The sequence below is a fragment of the Sebastes fasciatus genome, chromosome 15, assembly GCF_043250625.1.
Source record: "Sebastes fasciatus isolate fSebFas1 chromosome 15, fSebFas1.pri, whole genome shotgun sequence".
Lineage (NCBI taxonomy): Eukaryota > Metazoa > Chordata > Actinopteri > Perciformes > Sebastidae > Sebastes > Sebastes fasciatus.
Genome location: NC_133809.1, coordinates 6983381 through 7010926, shown reverse-complemented (window position 1 = coordinate 7010926; position 27546 = coordinate 6983381). Strand labels below are relative to the sequence as shown.

At 42.1% G+C, this 27546-nt stretch overlaps 1 protein-coding gene across 6 annotated transcripts in view; it reads left to right on the top strand.

The window, feature by feature from the left end:
- Positions 1–27546, top strand: part of actn1 (actinin, alpha 1) — a 69222-nt gene that overhangs the window by 6959 nt on the left and 34717 nt on the right. For all 6 annotated transcript variants that reach the window (XR_012597285.1, XR_012597284.1, XM_074660891.1 and 3 more), the window contains exon 2: positions 26811–26925. Coding sequence is in view for 4 of the 6 variants with exons in the window: in XM_074660891.1 (XP_074516992.1) it covers positions 26811–26925 (115 nt within the window). In the remaining 2 variants the exon portion in view is untranslated. The remainder of the gene's footprint in view (positions 1–26810; positions 26926–27546) is intronic.

Genomic DNA, 27546 nt, shown 5'->3' with positions numbered 1-27546 from the left:
TACTGAAAATCCCTTGAGTATGTTCAGAGATATTTCTATCTAACGTTTGGCATTCTTTACTAAATGTACAACAATCAAGTTGCAGTTAGGAAAGACATCCTCAGGTATAGTTTAACATGAGTTTAACAGTGAACAACTCAGCTAGTCTTATTTATCAGTAGCCTGGCATCATAAGAAAACAAAAAATACAGAAAACTTCTCACGTGATATGACCCAAACTGTTTGTTTAGGCAGAAGAGTTAGTGTTGATGTCGGACGTCACTGCTCACAATAAGAAACGGACTGAAGAAGTAGGTTATCAGAGCCTTTGAAGTGCCCTTGAAGAGCGCAGTAAAGCTCAGATAAAACTAATCTTTGGCTTACAAATGACTGTATTCAGCATCACACACGTCTCTTCCATACAAAAGCAATAGTTCGACATTATGGGAAATACACTTATTTGCTTTCTTGCCAAGAGTAGATGAGAAGGTCAACACCACTCTCATGTCACAATTTACACTAACTATGAAGGTACAGCCAGGAGATGGTTACCTAATGATAAGTTCACACCACAAGACTTTCAAGTCGTCGTTGTTTTCACACTACATGACTGACCGGTAACCGGTCACCAGGAGGAATCCCTCATGAGGTCTCCAAACTATGTTTTATCACGAAAGCGCACGTGAGAATACATGGAAAATGACGTGATACCATGCGCGAGACAGATTGCTGATGTTGTTGTTGGCACGTTTTTACGAAATAGCCTTTTTCCACACGTCCATTTTACTATTTATTCCTCCACGTGCAAAAACAACTTTGCTCCGTGTTGCAAATACGACACATAAAGTAAGTTCTTATTGTTACAGGAGAGCCCTTTGGCTGTAGGTCATGGCCCCGACAGGTCCAGATATTTAGCATGCTAGACATCTGGAATGTGTCTGCGAGGCATCGGCAAGCGTCTTTCAGCAGTTCACACACACACACACACACACACCGATGTGTGAACGGCGAGCCAACACAGATTTTTGTCTGGGAGCTCCAAAAACTGTCGGGGAGCGGAAAATCAGGGCTGAAGTCGTGTAGTGTGAACTAGCTATTAGCTTAGCATAAAGACTGGTGGTAAACAATTCACCTATCATAAAGTGGGCATGTCTGTAAAGGGGAGACTCGTGGGTACCCATAGAACCCATTTTCATTCACATATCTGGAGGTCAGAGGTCAAGGGACCCCTTTGAAAATGGCCATGACAGTTTTTCTATGCCAGATGATACCAGTATCTCAGATGAAGATCAGATCAAGTCTCACTCAGCGAGAGAATGAATGAACCATATTTCAAACAAATGCCAAACCAGTCCTTTAAATGAGAATGTGAAGCTGTTTCCTGTCCGGAGACGGTTCAGTATTCATTTCTCAGTCACTTAGTCATCCGTCAGGGCGGCTGCTGCTCTCTGTGAAATAGAAAGAAGCGAGACAATTGAAAGATATCTTACTAGAAGTCTGGAGTCCTCTCGGGTGCTGATAATCCCGCGTTCGCTCGCTGTCGTGGTTAACACAGCCGGGCTATAAATCCCAACAGGAGCTCCCCCGGCGAACCGATCATCCCGCCCCGGTCACGCTGTCAGGGCGCCGTCTCGTTGGTCCTGATTGATGGGGTCACGGGCGGACACCCCAGCTGAGAGGACCCAGGAGCATCCAGACGTCCACCCAGCCCATCGCTGGGAGCTTTAAGCGTGTGCTCACAGCTCGGCCAGCGGGGTATGATCACAGTCCAATTTCTTTTAATTCGTCCACTGAAGATGCAGATTGTCTTCTCCTGAATCAGCATTTAGTCGACACTGTTATGGACTTGCACCCAGAAATATTCATGTTTTTGATATAAATTCTTTTATTAACCATGGTAGCAAGTAAACTTTTAAATTAATTATATTAAACTAATCAAATCTGATGATTTAAACATGATTAATTAAGGATGAGCTCATCATCCAGACTCTCATGTAATGACTGCTGAATTTCTAGCAGTAATAGAAATTTGCAACATTAATTATGCTATTTACGGTGTTGAAATCAATGTAATTCCACCTTGGTGAATAACATTATATGATTTCTATCAAAAACATGAACATTTCTGGGTGACTCGAACACTTGAACGTGTATTCTTTGCTCCAGTTGTCCCAGATTGGATTCAAACCTGAGACCAGCTCACTTTTCCACCCACTTCTCTCCTTTTCTCTCCGTCAGTAATTCGATCCTGCGTGAACACAGTCGCGGTTTGATCGAGCCCGTTTCATAATTAAGCGAAACATCTTGTTATGTGCAGCTGATGAGAAGCTTTCAGTCGGGAGGAAACCATCTACTCTGTGTAGCCTGAAGCTCCCGTCTTGATGTATGGAGTGTCAGAAGATCCTGACCTGTGTCTAATGACTCTTACATAACATCTCAGAGAGGGTTTTTGTTCTCCACTGAGGTGTACTCTACTACTGGAGAGCTGGTGGCAGTGTTCACCCAGGAAAAGTCAATGGGACAGTTCACACTGATTGATCCTTCAGAGAGTTGTTTTACTACACATGTGGGTGGAACCACCAGCCTTTTCCACTGTGTTAACAAGCTAATTAGCCATGCTAGCGGCTTGGCTCTGTGGATGGCGATGACGGTCCATCGGTTGGTCCAAATATCTCAACAACTATTGGATGGATTGTTATGAAATTTTGTATTGACATTCACGGTCATCAGAGGGTTAATCTTGATTAGTTCGTTGATCCCGTGACTTTTCCTTTAACGCCACAATGAGGTTCACATTTATGGTTTTGTGTAAGATGTCTAAACAACTATTGGATGGATTATCATGAAGTTTGGAGCCAACACATACTCACCCCCAACTCATCAATTAATGCCGCTTGGTCAGTGCTCCTCGGCCTCGGAGACCAACGTACGGGGTTCCCCTTTGCGTTACTTTAAGACATGTCAGTGACGGCGTGTCAATATACGCTCCTTACATGTATTGTGTCCTTTCAAAATAAACTTCAGCTTTCACAGGAAGTTAGGTTTAGGCAACACAACCACTTAGGAAAGGTAGTTGACGTTGACTTCACTGACTAGCGACTCACAGGACGGACAATAATAACGACTGACGTGACTCAACACCCCTCCTGCCCGCCCTTAGTGAACTCTCACGCTATTAATACAACATCACTTGCTCAGACCGCCGAATAATGCTGCGGGTGGGTTTACATTGGACTTAGTTGAAAGCCCGGTTAGTCGCATACAGTCGCTAAACGGTGCCTCCGTATGTCGTATTCTGGTGCCGAGGGGTGCTGCCCAATCGGCGGCATTTGACGAGTTGGAAGTGAGTACATGCTGTACAGTAGCAAGCTGACGTTAGCATTTAGCTCAAAGCGCATGGCTGTAAATTTTTAATCTTGTTAGAAAATAAAATAACCTTTTCAATAATCATGATGACGTAATAGTGATCAAAAAGTAAAAACTAACAAGCCACACCCCAGACTTACCAACATGTATGGGATTGGTTGTAATCTTCCATCTGTAGAATTGCTTACAGGTTCTTTTCCAACTTTAGCAATTTAATAATCGAGTGAAAAGTTTAAGACAAATGACACAATTTTTCATTTGAGTTTTGCACTGCAACTTTTTTTCTAAATACCTGTTTCAGTGCCAGTGATTAAGAAAGCAGATCCCAGCTCTATACATCTGAAGAGAGAAGGTTGAACTCTTCATCCTTTCTCAGTCTGGAAAACATTTTCCCGCTTTAGTTGCGGTTCTGAATAGTTTCCCCCCCTGTATTTGTTTCTGGAAGGTGAAAGCTAATTCTTCCTCATCAGGCCGTACAAAGCGCCCGGGTTGTTTAAGAATTCACTGTTTGAAAAGTCAAATGTGAGCAATTACCAGCTCTTATCTGAACAGCTCCCAAATGCCAGGGCCCTGATGCAAATTCTTGCATAGCTTATTTTCTCAGGCTCGGGCTCCAAATTTAGAAACGTATACAGAAATCAGCTCCGAGCTCTCGGTTAGAGGTCATTAAAACAGTTTCAAGACCAATTGTGCAATGAATTTTAACATTTTTTCTCCGGGCTTTGGAGAAGTTTGCATCACAGTTGCATAATGGACGATTCATCCTGCGCAGACTGGAGTTTTATGTTTGCAGCTCGGTGGCAGATTTGAGACCCCAGACGGGGAGCTTTTTTGGATTCCACATCCACCATGGGATTTGGGGTCAAGGTGCATTTCCTGTGGAGCAACAGACCTGCTCAATGCTCGAACACGTCTGGAAGCACTACACACTTCTGGTCACATGTCTTCAATAGCATACGACCCAGAGGGGCTTTATAGGAGATCCGTCCGCATGTTTCCAAGGAATTTTCCTGCACCACATGGGAAGGATGTAGACGGGTCTTTCCTCCTCTAATGCTATTAATCAAGCCACATGCGTTCTCAAGTGCATGTGCTCGCTGCGAAGCCTCTCTTTGAAGCCGATGGGGGGGGTTGTACTGTACTCGCAGGGTCTATGAACATGTGAGTTTATTAGCTGTAAGCCTCCTCACAGGAGCAGCTGCGGTGCGTCTCATGTAAGTGAAAGCAGCTCTGAGTAAACAGATACTGTGGTAGAAGCAGGCACACCTTTTCATTCAGTAGCTGTGTGGGTGGAGCTGAAAGGAGAGGAAGAGGAGGAGGAGGAGGGAGGATGCAGTGAGTGGAAGAGGAGGTTCAGACAGAGGAGCTTTCAGGTCTCTGCACAAAGAGAGCGTGTTCAGGAGGCCATCCTTTGTCACATTGTCAACCGGGAGTCAATAATTTATCATCACTGAGCTATCAGATGACTCGTTACTCTTTAAGTTGCTTCAGGGTGTTTCCCTCCTGCAGCATACAGATCTGGTAACAGTGATCGGCAAGTTACTTGAAAAATGTAATCAATTACTCTCATATATTAAAGTAATCACTTTACTAATTAGCCTACACTACAAGAAAAATATTTATACCTCTCTCATATCTGTCTGTTAGAGATAAGGATAGCCAGCAGCTGCTTAGCTTAGTTTAGCATAAAGACTGGAAACAGAGGAAAACAGCTAGCCTAGCAGTTGCCAGGCAACCTACGGATCAATCAATTAATCAATCAATCAAACTTTATTTATATAGCACCTTTCAAACAAGTGAAATGCAATTCAAAGTGCTGAACAGACGATTGACAAACATATAGCGTATTAAAAATGGATTTAGAGACTAATGCACACCAAAACTACCAAAATAAAAGTTCATTGAATAAGAAAGCAATAAGAGATGGGTATTTAAGATAATAAAAGATAAATAAAATACAAGGAAATAAAAATAACAATAAAAATAAATAAATTAAAATTATGAAACTACACAAAATAAGCAGATTGTATTCAAATAATAAAAATTTTAATAAAATAAAATAGAATAAAAGAGATAATAATGATCAGCAATAAAATGTTGATTAAAAACGGAGACGGAGACTCCATTAAATTATTGGTCCTATAGCCAAGAAATAGTCTGACACACAATCCCCCTGTAAAATGGTAAATTTTATTTTATTTTTACACTTCCTTTTTTGTAAACAAACTAGATATAATGTGTTATTTAGTGAACTTTAGAGGTGCTGGAAGGCAGATCTACTTCTTTAGTTAGCTTTAGACAGAGCCAGGCTAGCTGTTTCCACCTGTTTCCAGTCTTTATGCTAAGCTAAGCTAACCAGTTGCTGGCTGTAGCCTCATATTCAACAGACAGATAAGAAGGAGGTACTGTTTGTGTTTCTTATCTAAATCTCAGCGAGAAAGCAAATCAGCTTTTCCTTTAACATCGGATGAAATATAAAACAAGACATTACGTTTTAACTTGTCATTTGGAGGTATTTATTTACTTCCTGTCATCATGTAGGGACGGCTTTTTAAACTTGTAACCTGCAGATGAAAATCGAAACTTTTTCTTGGATTTGCTCTCGATGAAGTTTGACTTTTCTTTGCCGTGTTGGCCGTCACTGCTCTCACTGACTCCCCAGCTCTTCTTCTGCTGTTTACCCAGAATTAGCCGGAAGCTTATCAACGCATCACTTCCCATGCGGCGCAAGATTATGTTCCCCGGATGAGTGTAGTCGACTCTGGGAGGGTAGAACTAATGACATGGACAAAATGGATTAAAGTACTATTATGTTGTGAAACTTAGTGATTAAAATCTGTAAAAACAAAAGTACTAAAAAGTGCTTCTTATGCCAGTTCTGGCTCCTCTCTCATCAGTTTGTCTCACCCTCACTTCCCTTTCTCTCTACCCCCCGTCTGCCTAGTGACTGAGTGGGTGGCGATGGAGGAAAAAACTTTTTTCCCTGCTTCAGCTTGTTGAAATCTCCCTCCAGCCTTATCAGGAAGCCTGTCTTCCACTGCGCACAGTGTGGCGCGTCACCATTATTTGCTCTGTGTGTAATAAATGGGCAATTGCAGCATTTGAACAATGAAGACAGGATGTTTCTGAAGGTTTTTATTTACTCTGGAGGCAATTAAGTCTAATTCAGAGGGAGCTGAATTCAATGTGGTGAATCAGCCTTCCTAGGTGGCCAATGTTACAGGCAAGGAGGAGGTAATAATAGCAACGATTAAAGCCACAGTGTAAAGAAAGGAGATGCAGCCAATGTTGATGATAATGTTGGAAATAAATCAATCTATCGATGTGTGTTGGTGAGTCCTTGGGAAGAGTGTTGTGATGGAGGCCAGAGGCTATTTGTTCTGCTGCACTCCTCCACTTTTCTAAAGTGGGACACGTATCGAACGTCTGAATTTCAATCAGTGGCTGTTATTGATCCTTTTTGTCTGCCGGCGATCATGATCAGTTAGTTTGACTCCCTGCAGGCACGTTGCATTACGCGCCGATGACCCTGTGCCGTTTGTGATACAGTCGGCACAATTAAGTTCGGCTGACCGACATTTCTTCTCCCTGCACTACTTTTCCCTGCTGCAGGATTAGTCCTGCACGCTCCCGACGTCACTTGATTTGCAACAGTAAACAACAGAAGCGCTCACGGCAGATCTCATTACAAGTTGTAACAGACACCTCCCTTCAAACAGCCCCACCCCCGGTAACCCAGCAGCACAAGAGGAGAGCTGGCGGCCGGCTGCTCAGTGGAGAGCCCTTGGCAGAGCGGCGGGGCAGCCGAGTGGTTTGAGCCGTGTGAAGTGCTGGCAGATGCTGGATGGACACAGACAGGGAGGGTGAAACAGCAGCACTGCAGTTCATCTGTAGCTGTGGTCATTTATGGTGCGTGTCCACAGGGGCGTTTTTATATCGAGAGGGATCGCCTCGCTTCCCAGCATCGGACTCTTGATGGGCTGCCACTAGGGATGGGACGATTCACCTTTCTTTCGATTCGATACTATCAAGTATTAAGTATCAAGTATTGCGATTCAATATTACGGTTTATTGTAGGGATGTTAATGATTAACTGTTAACCGACATTAAGCATTTTAATCGATTAACGCTATCAGTTAAAAGAAATGTTAATAATTAATTAAAAAGCTGAGAAAAACTCGTCAGTTTAGGGAGAAAAGCTGGTCCACCTTAAGAGCACACATTAAGTGGCGTCACAGATACAGGAAGTTGGCTCCCGTCTATAGCTTGCTTGAGCGGAGTGGGCATAGCCTCGTAGCATTTATTCACCGACAAATAAACTGTACACACACTGTCTGCTACACTTACGTTCACAGCTATAACGCCACCAACAAAACCCACATTCACTGAAGTTCCGCTGTGCTGACAGAGCGTATGTGTGTGGCTACAGCGGGCACAGAGCCACCGGCAACGCTAGAGCTGCTAACGTAGCACAAATACACACACTGTTTGTCGGACAATCGCTATCGTTACGCCGGGCAGACACACAGCTGACAACCTGCTAAACTAAATTAAATGTGCGGTGGAGACTTTTACTGGGAAAGTGGCTGCCTGCTAAGTTAACGCTCCCGGACGGAGAACTGGAGACAACGGTTAACAAGGGTCGGTTATCGGTTAAAAGTTAAATCATACACTTCTAGGGACTTTTACTTTGGAAAATATCTAAATGAATACAGTAACAAGGTTGTTACTGTCAAATACATCAGTCATCGTCAGGCATTATTACAAGTCAGTGTTACTGATGATTTCTATATGTGACTTGACAGTTTCATGTTGAGGTCAGAGGAAGTGAAGTGGCCGTTGGAGCTGAACAGATCACAGTAACTTGTGATGAAGGTTTCAGTATATATATCACCTGGCGTCTCTCCTGAAACCAGCTTTCGTGTTGAGGTATATTTACCGAACTGAAAATGTGCCCGCTTCTCTCTTTGACCCGCATGTGGAACTGATGATCAGGAAGCTTAATTTGTGTGTGTTTGGATCCCACGTATAAACAACTCTGAGGCCAAAGCAACAACAGGCTGCATCCCCCCCCCCATCATTCCTTCAGTCCCTCAGTCCGGCCCACACACAGAATATGTTTTCATTTCCTGCATATCAGATCGAGCTGTTTAAAGCAAACAAGTTAAAACACAATTAGCATTTTTGTAACATACAACTTATTTTGGAAACAGAACATTTATGAGGTATTGTTTATTTTGAACAGTGTTGGAATGCTTTAAGTACATTTACTCAAATACTGTACTTATGTACAATTTTGAGGTACTTTTACTATACTTGAGTATTTCCATTTTATGCTACTTTATACATTTTGGAAGCCAATATTGAGCGTTTTACTTCACTACATGTGTTTGACAGCACAAGTTATTTTGCAGATTCAGATTATTAATTCAAAACAAAATATAGATCAACTAATAAATTATGATTTATTATTATGGATTAAGCTACCAGGCAGTATATAATGAACATAAAGATGAACTCCACTCTACCAGCTGCAAACATTATAATGATGAACACATTAATGCATCAATAATTATGATATAATTAACAATAACATTCTGAGATGGGCCATTCTGCGTAATGAGTACTTTTAATTTTGATACTTTAAATATGTTTTTATGGTAATACTTATTACTTCTACTTCAGTAAGATTTGAATGCATGACTTTTACTTGTAACAGTATTTTTTACTACTACCACCTCTGATTTTGGAAATGTTAAAGTCTCTATAAACCATTTCACAGGCGTAAACGTAAACAATCTAAATGTGTCCCAGTTTATTTCCCGTTATAGTGTTCATAGTACAAGAATTGCATACTATTTTCAGTGAAATATCACTGTATGCAAACGCCGGACGCTACAGTGGCATAAATATCCCACAATGCAATGTGGTAGTGATGCCAACGTTCATAACAGACATTGACGGACAGCTTTGTAACGTCAATAACACTTCAATATGTGTAAGATTTCACTTTGCTAAGCGTATTATATTTTTTGAATTAGTTCAGTCTTTATGGTTCTCACATTGGTCACATGAGGTTGGTACGGGTTACCATGTCTCCAACAGGAGGCTCCCAGGAAGTGACGACGTAAATTACTGCTCAGTGCGTCCAAAAAGATACATACTGCTGTTTATTCACCCAAAAGTATGTTGAACGTTAGTACACACATTGAGTATGTAGTATATAGTATGCCAGTTTGGATGCAGCCTATGTGAATGACATCAGCTAACAGGAAGTAAACATGGAACCAAGCTGTTGCCTAGCAACGCAATTCCATTGAATCACACTGAATAATGCACTCTGAGGTGCCCTAATAATGAACAAGTGTTATTATTGCACCTTCCTGCTGTCTAAAATATCTTGTATGCAGATATGGAATATGTTTTCGGTGTCCTGGTTTACCACGATACAGACAGTCTGTTGTGTTTTTAACAGAATATGTTGCCTCTGTGCTCCTGATAATACCTAGCTTGGTGGATAGAAATGCAGCACATACAGTATGTACAATGATGTTAACAGGACACATACAGTACAGCTGATGTGTAGATGTGTTGAAAGCTCTCTTTGTTGGAGAGCAGCGTAGCTCCTCCCAGCTCAGCGTTTCTCTGAGTCAGGTGACCGTCAGCAGAGAAAAAACGCTGGTCCGGCACAAAGCAGCACCACGAGCGGCCGGCCGCACACTTCCCGTCACTCGAGCAGCGCCGCGGGCAAACCGAACTGGAGCTGACTCATGACTACTGTGTTATGACTCGGGTGAATAGGCCACTGTACTTCCCATCACCCTGTTTGGATTGGCGTCTGACTGTTGTCAGAGAGCACGACAGCTTAGGCATGACTCAGGAGTTAATATGTGCTGATTCGCCGGGATGGCAACTTTATTCCTGTTGAGAAATCTCTTTGTCTCGTGCAGATCCCTCTGTCCGCTTTTAAATAAAATTCTACTGAAATTCATGAGTTTACAGCGCCGGACATCTAATAAACAACTTTCTAATCAACATACTTTCTTTAGAATTAACTTTAAATATATAAAATATGAACATTTCCTGCCAACAATCTACATTGGGACAAGTCTATATCATGTTTACAGTGCAGCCTCTGTGCTCACAGTCCTCCATGTTTGTTTAAGTACCATAAAGCTTCAGTTTGGACACATCCAGTCCAGAGAACAGGCTTCTCTACAGACTGGCCTTTGTGCAGCGGGACGCTCTGCTCTGAGCCGGTGAAGCGAGGACATACATGCTCACACTGGGCTTTGAATGACTTGTTGCTCAGCATGGCCTCTTTGATGCCCGGGCGCTCTATTTGAATAACATCTGCATGTGGATTTGCATCCAATTTGTGTGCTGTGAAATCATCAGAAGTGCCTCATCTTCTTCTTATCAACTTGTGTCACGCTCAGTATGACATTTGTCACCAAATATGGAAGTTTAATGGAAGAGAAATAATACAACAACACTGCAGGTTGAAAGTCTGTGACCGTTTATAGATGTGAGAGAAATGAACGGGTGGCCTTAAGAGTATTTTCTTTTCAGTGGTGGAAGAACTACTCCGATCTTTGAAGTAAAGCTGCAATACCACAATGTAAAAAGTCTTGATCATCAAAATGTACTTTAAATATCAAAAGTAAAAGTACTCATTATGCAGAATCGTGTTATATTGGATTATTATTATTGATGCATTAACTTGTAAACAGCATGTTAATGTAGCAGAGAGCGGAGCAAAGTTTAACTACTTTATATACTATATATACTGTGCTAAATCTATAATATTGAATTGTTTATTATAAGCTGATCATATTGTATGCTTTGTATCATCTAAAATCTTTGTCAGTAAAGTAACATGTAACTACAACTGTCAGATAATTGCGCAGTAAAAAGCACAATATATAAGGGATAATGTACAGCGAGCCGCTCATTGTTGTGAAATAAACCCCGAACGTTGCCCTGAAGGGGTTTATTTCACAATAATGACCTGCTAGTTGTACATTATCCCACTTATTACATGGACACTTACTTAAGAAATCAATCATTTGACACAAAAATGGTCCTCCAGAGTCCGACATCAGAACTGCGCCCATAGCAACGGTCTGTTATACATAGCAACGGTCTGTTATACATAGCAACGGTCTGTTATACATAGCAACGGTCTGCTATAAAGAAATAACAGACTGTAGAACGCCATGATTGACCAATCAGAATCGAGTATTCAACAAAGCCTTGTAATAATTGTCTCTAAAATGTAGCGAAGTAGAAGAGTAGTAAGAAATGGAATTACTATACGTAGAGTACTTAAGTAAACATATTTAGTGACCTTCACGACAGAATATACGACCATCACACTGTTAATAAAATGCAACCATGACGGATGTTTGATCCAGCAGCAGTTTAAGAATGATTTTAGTAAGATTACTTGAACTAGAAATCCTCAGTTCCACCAAACCCTCCCTTGAAATCATTGAATTTAACATCCAGGCGAACTCTCACCGTCACAGACGTTCTCGGTGTTGTAAACGTGTGTTGCGTGGGGTGTGTGTTTGTGTTAGTGTTAGTGTGTGTGTGTGTGTGTGTGTGTGTGTGCTGACATGCTGGATCCCAGCGAGCGCTTGGGGAGCCGTGGACGACGACCGTGGGTTTTTTAAGAGCCTCGATGCAGCCGAGCTTGTTTGTTTGTGGGTCTCCGGGCTTTTTTTTGTGGTTGTCATAGCAACCGCCCAGTGTTAGGTGCTCTGCGGCATTTTCACAGACGAGCCACTCTTTGTTAAATGAACTCGGGCTGAGGAAAGAGCTACTACCACTCTGTGACTTGTCATTGTAACACACACACACACACACACAAACACATGAATATGCATCGAGGCCACTAGAGAGTAAATATGAGGGGACTCTGGTCACAATGGCTGCTATTCTTTGTCAATCTGCACTTTTTTGGCCGGCGCGCTGCTCCGTCAGCACGCGCTCCAACTGAGTGTGTCTGCATGCGTGTGTGCATGTGCACGCGTTGAAGTGTATTTGCTGCATTAGTGCACAGATTACTGTATGCAGACAGGCTGTATGTGTGTGTGTCTCTGTGATAGCATATTTTCTTGTACGCTTTGGGGGGCATTTTGCTTCAACGCACTCGCCCTCGTGCACGTGTGTGTGTGTGTGTGCACTGAAGCAGCAGCAGCAGCCAAGGCGATAGATAAGTGTAATGGGATGACTGTGCTGAGTCGGCAGTTTGCATTAACAGCCTGTTTGAGTGCCTGGTTGGGTGGAAGCTGCACCTGAGAGACTGTCGCACTCCATCATGACTGCAGGCTGGAGAGGAGAGAACGCTTCCTCTTCTCTGGTGGGCCGAGAGACGCTGCTACAGTACGGGACAGTGTGTTTTGATAATCCATTAATCAGTTTGAGTAATTTTTTAAGAAAACAAGTCTAAATTCTCTGATTCTAGCTTCTTAAATGTGAATATTTTCTGGTTGCTTTACTCCTCTATGACAGTAAACTGAATATCTTTGAGTTGTGGACAAAACAAGACATTTGAGGACGTCATCTTGGACTTTGAGAAACACTGATCGACATTTTTCACCATTTTATTGACCGAACAACTAATCGATTAATCGAGAAAATAATCGACAGGTTAATCGACAATGAAAATAATCGTTAGTTGCAGCTCTAATGACAACAGCTTCATCAATCCATCTATTTTTTTGTGAATTAAACAATCAGTGTGACACATTCGGCATCATTGGAAACTTTGAGATCTTGACTAAAATTCAAATTAAAAACTTGTGGTTTTCAAAAGTCCATGAGTCCTTTACCGGGCCGCCAAATAGTTCTGGGAGGTTGAAATGGTTAATGAAGCGTCTCATGACACAGAGGATAAAGCCACGACCGTCACCTATAAATACCGTAGGGCTGGGTATCAAACCTTGACAGATTTTGAGTACCAAACAACGTATGTCCGTAACATGCATATGGAAAAGTTGGCATAGAATGTAGAGCTGGAAATCAAGTAGTTGATTAAACGAGTAGTTGATCGTTGATAATTAATTAATCCCTTTTCGTAATCTTTCAAACAAAAATGCCAAAAATTAGCTTGTTTACGCTCCTCCAGTGTGAGGATTTGTTTTATTTTGTGTTATATATCTTTACAAATTGAATATCTTTGGGTTTTATTGGACAAGATATATGAACCACGGGCTCCTGGAAATGATGACGGGCATTTTTTGTAATTTACTGACATTTTATAAACCGAACAACTAATCGATCAATGGAGAAAATAATCAGCAATTTTAATCGTTAATGAAAATAAAAGGTTATTTGCCGTTATAACAGAATGCTTGGTCAGATCTTTTGTCTTGTTTGCTTATTTTTTGATCAGATATTTCTTGATTTTCTAACTTTAGTCTTTTGGTATACTTCCTGAATTAACGCCGATATATTGAGCAGATTGGCAGATTTTGTTGAATTTAAAGAAAGGGTTAAAACTTGGTAATATAAACTAAGGCATTGTTTTGATATCAGTACTAAAATTTAGGTATCATATTGGCACCAATATCTAGAAATTTCATCCAAATCTGTGATGCAAACTGAGAGAAAAACAAAACGAAAGAGAGCGAGACGTCCAGCTGAGCAGCTCTAGAGGGGAGAACGACGGGAACCAGAGAGCCACAGTACTGGATTATACTGGCAAGTGTCTCTCGACCAGCTGCAGTGAGCCAGTATAACGGTCCACCAGCTCCATATCATCCTCTACACACACACACACACACGCACACACACACACACACACCACATCTGGCAGCCTCAGCTGAGCCTCGCTGACTGTTTTTGGAGCCAGAGAAGTGTGTATTTGTGTGTGTGTTTGTTGTTTGTGTTTGTTATGTGTGTGTGTAGTCAGGCTGTACTCTCCAGTGAGCTTTAGAGGAAGGAGACGGAGGAGGATGAACGACGACCTTTGACCCTTTAAGTGCACTCCCCTGGCTAGTTGGCAGGTCCTCAGACTCCTGTCCTTCCTGTTAGAGACACACAGAGCATCTTCTGGGCTGTAACTGAGAGACAGAGAGAGGCAGAGAGAGACTTCCCCTTCATCTCTCCAGCAGGTTGAGGAGGCAGAAAGGTCACATAGTTCCTGTCCGTGTCTCACTCTGAGCAGGATGGATGGAGCAGTGGTGCTGTTTATGCAGCGCTGTCCTGCTGTTCGTGCTCGAGGTGTAAATGTCTTCATGTTGTGGTGACTCTGTGGACGTCAGTCCATCTTTTTCTGTTTGTTTGTTTGTTTATTTGTTTGCTTGATCCTGAGTCAGAAGTTTCAATGACTGGTGGCATCAAATCCCTCCAAAAAAACTGAAAGAAATAGAATATTCTGGTTTAATGCAACTTTGGCCATCATTTCCATCGGTATTCAACCACAACAAACTCCATCAGGGCAAGAAACATGAACGGCCAAACTAGGGCTGTGTATTGGCAAGAATCTGGTGATACGATACGTATCATGATACAGGGGTAACGATTCAATATATTGCGATATATTGCGATACTGTAAGCAAGGCGATATATAGCGATTTCTTTACACACATTTATACTGCATGCAAAAAACTGCATGGTTTTTCTTTTACATGGCAATTATTTGACATAAAAATGGGCCTCCAGAGTCCGAGATCAGAACTGCGTCCATAGCAACGGTCTGTTATACATAAAAAAATAAAAAAATAACAGACGGTAGAACGCCATGATTGACCAATCAGAATCGAGTATTCAGCAAAGCCGCAATATAAATCACGACACAGCATGTTTTCTGGTAATTCAATAAATGGTCAATATTAAATAACCACAAGGTAAAGCCTATTTCTGTATACTCGTATGTGTGAGTTAAATACTTGACGAGTATTTTCTCATTTTAAAAACATGAGTTCAAAATTAATATGTCAGTTTTAAGTGAAATTATTGAGAAAAACATCATCAGAGTTCAATAACACTCTTGAAAAATTCAGATCATGCCGGGAAACAACTTCCTTAGAAATGTACTGTCCCTGTCTTTTGCCCGTCTGTCTTCATCATATCCAGTAGTCGTTCTGCCCTCTACCATCACTTTTTCTCAGACTCTCTGCTCTCTCGCCTCCCACTCAATTGCTGAGGTGGAATTTGTGTTTGAATCTCTCTTTGCTGGCCAGATGCACGGAGCCACAGCACAGCAGTCTGCAGAGCGTCCAGACAGCAGCTTGGCCCCGGCCGGCGTCACGTCCGCTCCGTCCTCTCAGCTTCTCTCTCTCTCTTCTCCTCTGCTGTACCTCCAGACTGAAACCTGAATCCTCCTCTCTTCACTCTGCCAGACTTTCATTGTCAATTCTGATTCACCTCTCACTTCTTTTTTTTGGATGACGGTTTGTTTTTATTTCAGGATGTAACCCGTACCTGATATCTATATCTGCTGACACCGCTGTCACAAACGCACGCATCATCACATCTTTTTCAACAGCTGCACTTTTCCAGCTTGTTTGGAAGTTTTTATTTGGACCAAATTCAGGCATCTCCTCCGAGACTAAGTTATTCAGTAACTTTCTGTCCTGTTTCTGGCTCAGTCGCGCTGCAGTAGGTGTCCAAGTCAACAACAACAACTGTGTTCAGGTGAACTAAAGATTTACTTATTGTCATGGCAACACTGACAAACTCCAGATTACAGGTTGTATGTAGGTTGCACGCCTTGGAATACAAATGAGTACCACGTCCTCTCTGCTGCTCTTTGCTGTTAACTTGATGAGAAAACATATTTGTGCAGATCTATTTCTATTTTGGTGACACTTCTCGGTCTCCTGTGAAGTTTATATTCCAGCAAAGGGGGGATTAACTGCAATTTGATGGTTCAGCACAGCTAACAAGCTACAACAGCCTCCTCTATTTACCGAGGGTGTGACGAATAAACTACACAAAATATTATATGTCTTGGACTTTTATTGCAAAAAGGTAAGAACGGAAGGAGTGGCGGTGCAAAAGCTCAGAATATTGACCCTGTTCTGTAAAAAGGTATGCCGCTTTTTTGCCGCGTAATATTCACGTTTTGTGTCAATGTACTCATAACAAAAAAAACAGTTTGAAAAAATATATTGACGTGCGAATAAAAAGACCCGTGTAAAGGCCTTTTCGGACAATGTTTAACCTTATAGATTAAATTGCGCTCAATTTTGACTTTTTTTTAACTTTTAGACTCGTCAACTAGACAAGTTTAAACTTCTGTTGTCGGGGAAGTTAGTCGTTTGGAACATCCCTACTGTCAAGACGGCTTGCTTTGGTCAACAGCGCAAATTTGTGTGTTTACCAAAGTCGAACTTGTCGCTAAAGATTTCGGCAAATTTTACTACCTACGAGTGAGTTCACAGATTTCATTGAAATTAGTTGATTTTGCCGCAAACTTTTTGCTGTTTTGAACGTTGGTGTGACTGAACTTTTTCCCCACAATACTTCATGTTTAAAACAAGCTAAGACCACAGACTGTATATAAGAAGTGGACGTAGTCACCGTGACGTTCCATTGGTTTGCGGATTGCCGTTTTTAAGCCTCGAGTTCGGCATTTTGGCCGTCGTCATCTTGGTTTTTTGCAACCAGAAGTGACACGAGACGGTGGAGCCAAGTAGTACGACCGAACGCTGAATAAGACATTTTAAGGCAACCAAAATCTTACAATTAACTTTCATGAACTAAAAACACACTGTGAAAGGGTTAAAGTTGTAAAAATACAGACAACTCCCAGACCGGACAACGCCGGGGTAGCGACCTGTCAATCACAAGGTAGCCACGCCCTAAAGCATCCCCTGCTTTATGATCTATTTGACTCTAAATGGGACCATAATTTACTAAATGAACATCATGCTGTATTGATGAAGACTTGAAACTAGTGCTTGAGACCATAAACTCATGTTTACAATGTTTACTGAGGTAATAAATCAAGTGAGAAGTAGAGTCATTTTCTCATAGACTTCTATACAATCTGACTTCTTTTTGCAACCAGAGGAGTCGCCCCCTGCTGGCCAATAGAAAGAATGCAAGGTTAAGACACTTCAACATTGGCTTCACTTCTCAGACCCGGAGGTTGCCCGCTGGGTAGGACATGACTACAATGCAGCAATTCAAATCTCAGTCTTGAAAGTCTTAGTAGCAGAAATAAATGCTAAAAGTTCTCCCCTTCTTTATCATTCACCATTGCTACCCTTGAACGAGGCACGCCTCATAGACAGCTCCCCCCCCCCTCCCCAGCGCTCCCTCCAGGGTGCCATTTTACTCTCCGTGAACTCGTCTGGTTAAACGCGATGCCCGCGATCCATCACACATCAGGAAGTCATCTGGGAGTCTGAGCGGGAGGAAGGTGCTGTAGCTGTTTTCCTGGCACCAGAAACTCTTTCCACCAGCACTTTTCTGGCCCCCGCGAGCCCCCGAAGAGAGACGCAGGCAGCAGAAATAGACTTAACAGCCGAGAAACGACACTCTCACCTCCCTGGGATTCGCAGAGGCCCATTTCCCCCCCAACTCATCCAGACAGTTTTCACTCTCTCTGGAGCTGTGGGTGGCGTTACGCTCTAATGTTGTGGATTTGATTCTAAAGGGGAAATGTTTTTTCCCCCTTTCGACCTCCTCTCTCTTCCTTTTATTGAACCTTCTGGAGGAGACGCTGGAAACATATAGACGTTTTTCTTGCAATTGATCTGCGTGTTTGTGGGGTTTCATCGGGACACGAGAGGCCCTCTGGTACCCGGAGTTGGAGACGAAGGCTTGAGAAACTGGCCGCGGTGTTGAAAACCGCCTTCCTGTGTCAGACGCTCTGCCAGCAATATCTGCCTTTCCTCTCGTCTCTCGTAGAGTTGTCCGCCTGCCCGTGTGTTCGGATATGGCAGCGGCTCCTCGAACTCATGCGCTGGCTTGTTTCAGTAAAAGGATTGTACTAATATGGAGCTGGCAGAGAAGCAGGACATATTTTCCTAACTGAGGTTGATTAATGGAGTGGGGAGTGGATGAGGGGGGAGGCTGGGAGCTGAGAGAGAGAGAGGTGGGGAGAGGAACAGGAGAGAGAGTGTCTCAAAGAAGAAAACTATATGTGATGGGATTAAGGCTCCTTCTATGTGTCATGAAGCTGTTTCCATCATCAGAATGTATTTAGATTATGTGTTTTAGTACAGGTAGAGAAAGATAAAGCTCTTTTTTAATTGTTATGTTTATGTCTTTATTTGTTCCAACAGTGAACGGTTGGTTACTTGATTAGTTCACCTCGTCGCTTTTTCTGGGTTTTCCAACCGTGTCATGTAGTCACATGTCATGATGATGGATTGGTTGACATCAAGTTCAAATCTATCTATATATAGTGGACTACATAGCGAGTTCACCATTGTGTAGTGCTGTCTGAATAATATACCCTATATAGTGAACTCAAAGTATCCCACAATGCATTGTGAAAAGCAGTGTACAAAGATGGTCACTAACCAGACGGACAAGAGAAAAGAGAGAGTGGCGCGATTGAGACAAACGTTATGGCGCGCATCACCGCTTTACTCGCTCCGTTCTTACCTTTCACAATAAAAGCCTTAGACATATACGCTGTATCACCGCTTACCAGGAAAAACTTAAATTCACTCGCTGAGAGGCAACTCAACAAAATAGCTTACAAGACAGTATGTGTTAATCACACACAAACATACATGTCAGTATTTATTATGGATTGATTGGCACATTTTAAGTGTGCAACAGCAATGACGTAGCAAACGGTGCCGAGAAAATGACCCGAGTAGCGTCCAAAAGTGCTTTTTCATTTTGCAGATGAGCTCACTATACAGTATAGTCCTCTACATAGAACTCCCTCGATAGTGAGTCGGTAGAAGTGAATGATTTTTCAGACACAGCCCACACTGTCTGCATACAGTAGGGCTTCATCATAAAAATTCAAGAATTTACTTTTATGCTTAACTTTTAACCGGTTCCCCCTCAGGTAAACCCCCTCAGGTAAACACTGTTAAATCTGTCGGCAATGTTGCCGTTGTTTTCGCAGTTAGCTATGAGCCGCCGGTTCAGCTGTCGCTATGTTGAGAGCCATGCAGAGGCAATGTAAATACTCCCAATCTTGCATTCAGCACCTTTAACTGTATTGATAATAGACACCAGTTTCAGCTTCTTAAATGTTAAGAATTGTGGCTTTTCTGTGTTTTATTAAGGCGCTATTTTCTGACACTTTATAAACTAAATGATGTGATAATAATCTGTTAAAAATAAGATAGCCTATCAGTCTGAAAATAATGCAGTAAAACACTAGTTTACTCTTCAGGTATAGTTTGTTTGCTGAGCTGTGCGTTCAGTAGTTGCTATGGGAAAAATGCTGCCATAATGACGCTGACTGGCAACTTTCCCTGAAAGTGATGCGGAGCAGATTCCTCCGGCTCTTGACCCCCGTTGTTTTTACAGCCCGCCTCAGTTCTGGGAGGCTGAGACCAGAGCGAGAGAGGAGAGGAGAGGAGAGGAGAGGAGAGGAGGGGAGAGGAGGGGAGAGGAGGGGAGAGAGTGGAGGGGAGAGGGGCTCTCAAAATGTATGATCCTCCGGTTCCTCCCGCAGACAGAAAGTCAGTCGAGCTTTCGCTTTGCTCCGTTACTCCACACATTGTGCTGAACCTGAAACAGACTGCGTTTAAGTCCCAGTAATGAGGATGATTTTCTGTGGCGCATTGTTGATGAGCAGGAATTGGTCTCCGGGACTCTGGAGCAGACATTTTAACAGCTTACTGAGATTCACAGCACATACGGCGCTGACACAAACTGTACCAGGACAACACCATCACATCGAGCGCACAGGGATCATAGGACACACTCTATACACAGCAAAGTACTGTATTTATACAGCAAACAGGCTGTAAAGTGCTCTCTCTTTCTTTCTCTATTAGGACGAGCATATTGGCTATTATGCTCTGATGCTTAAGGCGGTGATGCCTTTCAAAACACTGACACACTGTTAAACAGCTGTTGAACACCTCATCCTGGGGTCTATTTTGCTGTTTTTGATACACGTTTTGTGGCAGTGCCATACATTAAGAGCAATTTATTACAAGACCCTCCATTTTGCACCCATCTTTTAACAAAGATATGGACAGAAATCGAGTGTAAAAGAGGCAGAAAGACTGATATCTCCATCAGCAGCAGCCTCAGTAAACTGCACAGCAATGCAGCTTCCAGACAGACTGGAGAACTCTTTGTGCTCTTACAAGGGGAGTTTTTTTGGCCCCGATCCCAATTTGAGTCCTTTTATTTTGAGTGTATCGCCGATACAGACCTCAATCCGATACTAATATTTACTTAAATGTTGATTAAATATGTATCTGACTCATTGAAATAACAGCTGTAGACTACTTCATCTCAATCTTTAGAGTACAGTACAGAAAGATCAGATTTCGATGGGCTTTATTTTAGCCAATACCGAAACTTAAATATGCCATGGACTAACCCTGATACCGATACCGAGGTCTTACTGTTGATATCGTTCTCTCCAACACGTTTACACCAGTTTTTAGATCTGGAGTTTGTCAAAAGTCGTTCCTGGAAGTGGAGGAAATTCCAAAGTGCTACAGAAACACAAACATAGTTAGAACAAAATAACATTTAATAATAAAATAAATACTGTGACCATCACAGATGATCAGTGCATACACTTTATCTGATAATACTGTAAGAGTATCCGGATGAAGCTTCACTAGTGGTACATGTTTGTGATGGTACTATTCATCCTTTAGCTATAAATACTTCTGCACAGGGGAAACCCAACGGCAGCAGTTTTAATGGTGACAACCCAACTCTCAGGGGGAGCTTTTCTCTGGTTGCTCCTTCAGTCGTCACCCACAACAATTAATTACAGTATGTCTCGCTTAGTTACAAAGACAAACTAGAGTCATGTGCAGGGTTGGAAATAAGCACCAGCCACCAGCCAAATGCTGGTAAATATACAAGTGGCTGCTAGATTTGCTTTACGAACCGGCCAAAAAAACTGATAATCTATTGAGTGGCTGGTAGATTTTTGAATCCACCAGCCACAGTGGCAGGTAGACAAAAGAGTTGCAGGTGATGGATAGTTTGTTAGGCGTCGCCCTCCTTAGTTACTGTTGCTATACTGTTGCTTTATAATAATATTGCTGCATATTCGTAGGTATTTTTGAAACAATGAGTCCCTGTTTTAAGGCAGTGGTGGATAAAAGCTTCTCATTTATAGAAGACAACTGTTCATTTTGTCGACTGAAGCTTCAACTTGCTGGCAGATTTATTTTTAACTATTAAGCTTATATAGCTGGCTTGTTAATTAAGATAACTTTAGCTCCATGAGTTGGTTGAAAATGCTGAATATATAATGTTTCCAGAGGACTTGTTTTACAACAACAAGCCAAACATGATAATACAGTATGAGGCTAAAGCTGCATAATAACAATGAGAAGAATGAGAAGAAGAAAAATAAACTTTATTTATATAGCACTTTTCTTAATAGGTTACAAAACAGCAGATAAAAACAACAATAGAATCAAATATTTCCATGTTCCTGGCAAAACGTTCCTCACCCGTCAATGAACCATGTAGAAAAATTGTAAATAAAAAACAGCAATATGTATTATAGGTATGCTAATGATAAAATGTTGGACTAACACGCAGTTTGGCTGCTTTAGTGTGTTGTTTGTATTTTTACACAGTATGTTTTCACATTTAACCTTATAAAAGAAAAGGTTTTTAGGAAGTTAATTAACACTAATTGTGTTTGTAAAACGTAACGCTGTCTCGCTAACGTCACCGCATCCAGTAAAAGTTACCCAAAACTCTGAAAGCATTTAGGACCGGCTTCCACAGAGTAGACAGCTATTTGTTTTTATATTCCTGATGCTTTTTTAGTGCAGAGTTTATAGATTTAGTGAGATTAGACTCCCTCTCTCACTGTGTGACTCATGCAGTAATCTGCCGCTGCAACCAGTGGACCGATAACGGTGTCATGACCTGCCAAGAGCCCCAGAACACCTGAAGGGCCTTCGAGTGTTGACCAAAACACAGCCAGCGGGGTCACGTGACCGTGCAGGTGGCTGCGAGCCGGCACCGCGAGCTGCTGCCAAACTCCACCGTGACCCAGAGAGTTAGAGGAGCTGCAGGAGGAGCTGTGGGAGGGCCGGCTAATTCTCGTCGGGAGGAGGAGGCCCGTCGCCCGGCCCCGGAGCGGCCAAACTTACCCTCCTTCCAGCACATTTAACAAGCTAACATTCCTCCCGTGAACTTTCAGTCGTTTTCACAACTGGGCTCTTTATGTGTTGACTCAGAGCCTTTTGACATTTTCAGCTGTCTGGTTCTGTTAAAGCTGCACTAAGCAGGAGGTTAAAGTAGAAAAGTGCTCATTTGATCTACTTAAAACACTGATCTCATTACCATTTGTACCTTCTTCCTGAAATTATGGTATTAGGAGGTCTCTTTGTTTTTGGCTATCCTATGGTTGCGTCAGTGCTCGAAGTGGGCCGGTATTCACCGGTACGCTGTACCGGCACTTCTTCATTTTACTCCTTGGCGTACCGTGACTTTTTCTTGCGCACAGGCACTTCTCTCAAGCCGCCGGTACTCTTGTCTGCCCTCTCTGCGATTCATAACGGTGCAGCGCCAGCGTATTTGCGTATTTGCCTCATAAGCCGTATGAACATAAAAACTATGTGAAGAGCATCTGGACAGGCCGACGCACGGCACGTCCAGATTTTCCTAAAAATCGAATTTTAGGAAAACTGTCATCGTATAAAGACACACCAACATATGCATAAAATCTTAGTGAAATTTTTTATTTTTTTTATTTTTTGGGGATCTCTATTTGCATTTATAACAGTCACTGTAACATCCAACATCACAGCACTACTTTGAGATTTCTTTGCAAATAAAATAAAGTTTTGACTGAGTTAATCTTTGCATGTAAAATATTAATTAAAAATCGATAAAGTGTTTTAGAGAATCGATACAGTATCACAAAACATAATATCCCGATATCCAATATTTTCTTACACCCCTAGTGTAAATAATAAAATAATCATTGAACTAGTAATAATAATGGTCCAAAATGATGTAAAATTTCACAGTTTTAAGTCAAAAACCTCCAAATGTTCTTGGGGGAGGAGCCCAAACCCAATATCACCTAGTATCTTTTATTCACTGTCGAAAATTGTCTCTTTATCCTGCTGCATAATATGTAGGAGCATCCACAGGAAAGCACTTTTAACACTATGGGTAAATATAAAAACACACCACCGTAACCTTATAATGTTCCAGCTGGAATATTATTGGAGTATTATTGGAGTATAGCAGATGCATAGACCAAGTATAATAATATAGCAATAAAACCACAGCTGATTTTGACTGACACAGTATAACATGCTTAAAGAAATAATGAATAAATAGGAATAAGTCCCCAGATATTGCTGATACCGGCCAACACCCACACTTTCCATTTCAAGCACTGATCTGTGTGCATGTTGCTGACTACATGTTAACAAGATGTCAGTCTATTAAAGGTCAGTTACCTCTTGCTTGAGAAATTTACAAAATTCCCAAACAGCACTTTGAGTTTCCTCTCTGTCGTTCCTGGAAGGTGTTTGAGTTTAGTTAAGTGGTGAGAAAGTGAACCATAAAAGGGAAGGGAAAGAAAAGAGGCTGACACTTGTCAAAAAATGACATCCTGGACAAAAGAGAATAAACCTTGTGAGAACCTGCAGAGCAGCGAACACCCTGAACGTAACACTTTGATTAAATTATACAGTATTCACGTTAGCTGCTGACACCACAGCCCTTTCTCTACAATCTCTGGCAAGCCTCTAAAAGGTCTATTGATTAGGGTTAATTGAAATATCTTAGTGCCTGTTGGAGCTTGACTTAAATCATGACTAACCTCAGAGGAATATACACTGTCTCTTACGGGCTGAGGGCGTGTGTCTGCCCGTTGCACATAAATCTTCCGCGCTGGTCTTTTTCTGTCAGCTCTACCCTTGGAGATAAAGCACCATATAATCTGCCCTTCTCCCTCCACTTCTTCTACACCATCCTTTGGCTTTTTCATTGGTTGAAACCTCCCACCACATGCCAGCACAACTGGCACACATCTGAAACCCGGCTCTAGAGTTTATTGATAGCCGTGTAAACCTCACGCCACTCCATTTTTAAGAGTGATCTCATCGCGGAAGTTCCACGAGCGCTCCAAAACCAGCTCGCCAGTGACTTTTAAGTGGCTTTTGTTCCCCGTCAGTTGAAGGCAGGCCAGCGGAGAGACAGTGCAGGCTTTCATAAACGCCTGGCTGTGCTCCTGCAGGTCCTCCTTCAGCTCTCTGGTGGAAACATGGTGCCTGGTGTTCGGGGCCCTGGGTGTAATTAACCCGGGAACTCATAAAGAGGCGTTCACGGTGGGGTGCATGGCGGGCCCACTCCTCATTGCCAGCTCCTGTTGGGCGGCTGAGATCCTGTTCCAGATGTTTTCCGTTAGCATGTTTGCATGCCAGCGATGCCAGAGAATCCAAGGCCTGCTACACCTACTGTATACAGTACACAATGATCCAGTGTGCTGCGGCTCCGACACAGAGAGAGCAGAACATAACGCTTGTTAGCATCACAGGGAAATGTTCCCATGAAGGGCTGCTAGTATGTGAATATACCAACAGGAAACACATTTATTAGTCAACAGGTCTGGTTCAGCTGCAAAACAACACACACAGAGCAGGTAGTGATTTAGTGTGTCGCTCACAGACACATTAAACACATATTTTTAGCTATTAGCACGACCCTATTGATGACCGTCTGTTGATCTGTTGATCTGTTGGTTGGCCGGTCCACCACTGTGGTCCAGACTGAAATATCTCAACATCTATTGGATGGATTGCCATGAAAGTTTGTACCAACATTCATTGTACTCAGAGGATGGATCCTACTGACTTTGGTGATCCTCTCTCTTTTCATGTAGCGCCACCATGAGGTTGACATTTGTAGTTTTGAGTGAAATATCTCAGCAACTATCAGATGGACTGCAACGAAATATGGTAGACATTCATGTAATACTAATAACTAGGGCTGTTAATCGATTCAAATATTTATCCGCGATTAATTGCATGATTGTCCATAGTTAATCACGATTAATAGCAGATTTTTTATCTGTTCAAAATGTACCTTAAAGGGAGATTTATCAAGTATTTAATACTCTTATCAACATGGGAGTGGACAAATAAGCTTCCTTTATGCAAATGTATGTATATATTTATTATTGGAAATCAATTAAAAACAAAAAACAATGACAGATATTGTCCATAAACCCTCACAGGTACTGCATTTAGCATAAGAAATATGCTCAAATCATAACATGGCAAACTGCAGCCCAACAGGCAACAACAGCTGTCAGTGTGTCAGTGTGCTGACTTGACTATGACTTGCCCCAATCTGCATGTGATTATCATAAAGTGGGCATGTCTGTAAAGGGGAGACACGTGGGTACCCATAGAACCCATTTACATTCACATATCTTGAGGTCAGAGGTCAAGGGACCCCTTTGGAAATGGCCATGCCAGTTATTCCTCGCCAAAATTAAGCGTAAGTTTGGAGCGTTATTTATCCTCCTTCCTGACGAGCTAGTATGACCAAGAACCTGCAAAACTAATAACATTCCCATCAGCCAGCTGTACTTTGTGTTTACGGCTAATTGCCTCCGCCAAGGAGGTTATGTTTTCGGTTCGGTTTGTTGGTTTGTTTGTCAGCAGGATTATGGAAAAGCTACTGGCCTAATGTTCATGAAGCTTGGTGGAAGTTTGTAGAATGAGCCAAGGAAGAACCTATTAAATGTTGGAGCAGATCAGAATAACGGGCTGGAAACACTCATTATATTTCACTAATGGAAACGGCCTTGGCAGAGGTCTGCTCTCTCAGAGTGCCCTTCTAGTTAGCAAATATTATACTAAGATAGTGAACATGGTAAACATCACACCTGATAAACATCAGCATTAGCATTGACAATGTGAGCATGCTGCTGTGCAGGCGTTAGCATTTAGCTGAACGTACCGCTGTGCCAAAGCACAGCCTCACAGAGCTGCTAGTACATGTCATTGTTACAACATGGGAGGCCTGAACCGGCATCTTCCAGCTGGGAAAACATCTCACTTCTTCATACACCGACCTGCTGCCTCAATGTTTACCACCCAAATCTAATTCTGCCTGTGATGATGTTAGCCTTGCTGGGTTTAATGTGTTGAACTGGTGCCATTGTCAACAGATTGTAAAACGGTGTGAATTTAATAACTGCGGTAAGAACAAACATAAAGAGACTCTGGTTGCATCACAATCATGACCTGCTGGCTGCTGCAGACACGTCCAGTATGTGATTATACGTCTATCAGTGCAGTGACTGATGATCTTTGTTCTTCCTTCCTTCTCTTCCATCTCTGTAGACATTTACAGCGTGGTGTAACTCTCACCTGAGGAAAGCAGGGACCGGGATCGATAACATCGAGGAGGACTTCCGGGATGGACTGAAACTCATGCTGCTGCTGGAGGTCATCTCAGGTAAACTGCGTTTTACTGAACACGATTACCTGAATGAATGAATGGATGGACGGCACTGTCACATGCTGGCATGGCCATTTTCAAAGGAGTCTCTTGACCTCTGACCTCAAGATATGTGAATGAAAATGGGTTCTATGGGTACCCACGAATCTCCCCTTTACAGATATGCCCACTTTATGATAATCACATGCAGTTTGGGGCAAGTCATAGTCAAGTCAGCACACTGACACGCTGACAGCTGTTGTTGCCTGTTGGGCTGCAGTTTGCCATGTTATGATTTGAGCATATTTTTTATGTTAAATGCAGTACCTGTGAGGGTTTCTGGACAATATTTATCATTGCTTTGTGTTGTTAATTGATTTACAATAATAAATATATACATACATTTGCATAAAGCAGCATATTTGTCCACTCGCATGTTGATAAGAGTATTAAATACTTGACAAATCTTCCTTTAAGTTACATTTTGAACAGATAAAAATGTGTGATTAAGTCTGGTGCCTAGTGCAAAGGGTGCTGGAATGAATACAGAATGATTAATGTAATGTAATGTGACGTATTTCTCTTCTATTTTGTGTTTGGTAGAACAAAATGTTATTTATTTTGAATGAGAAACTGCCA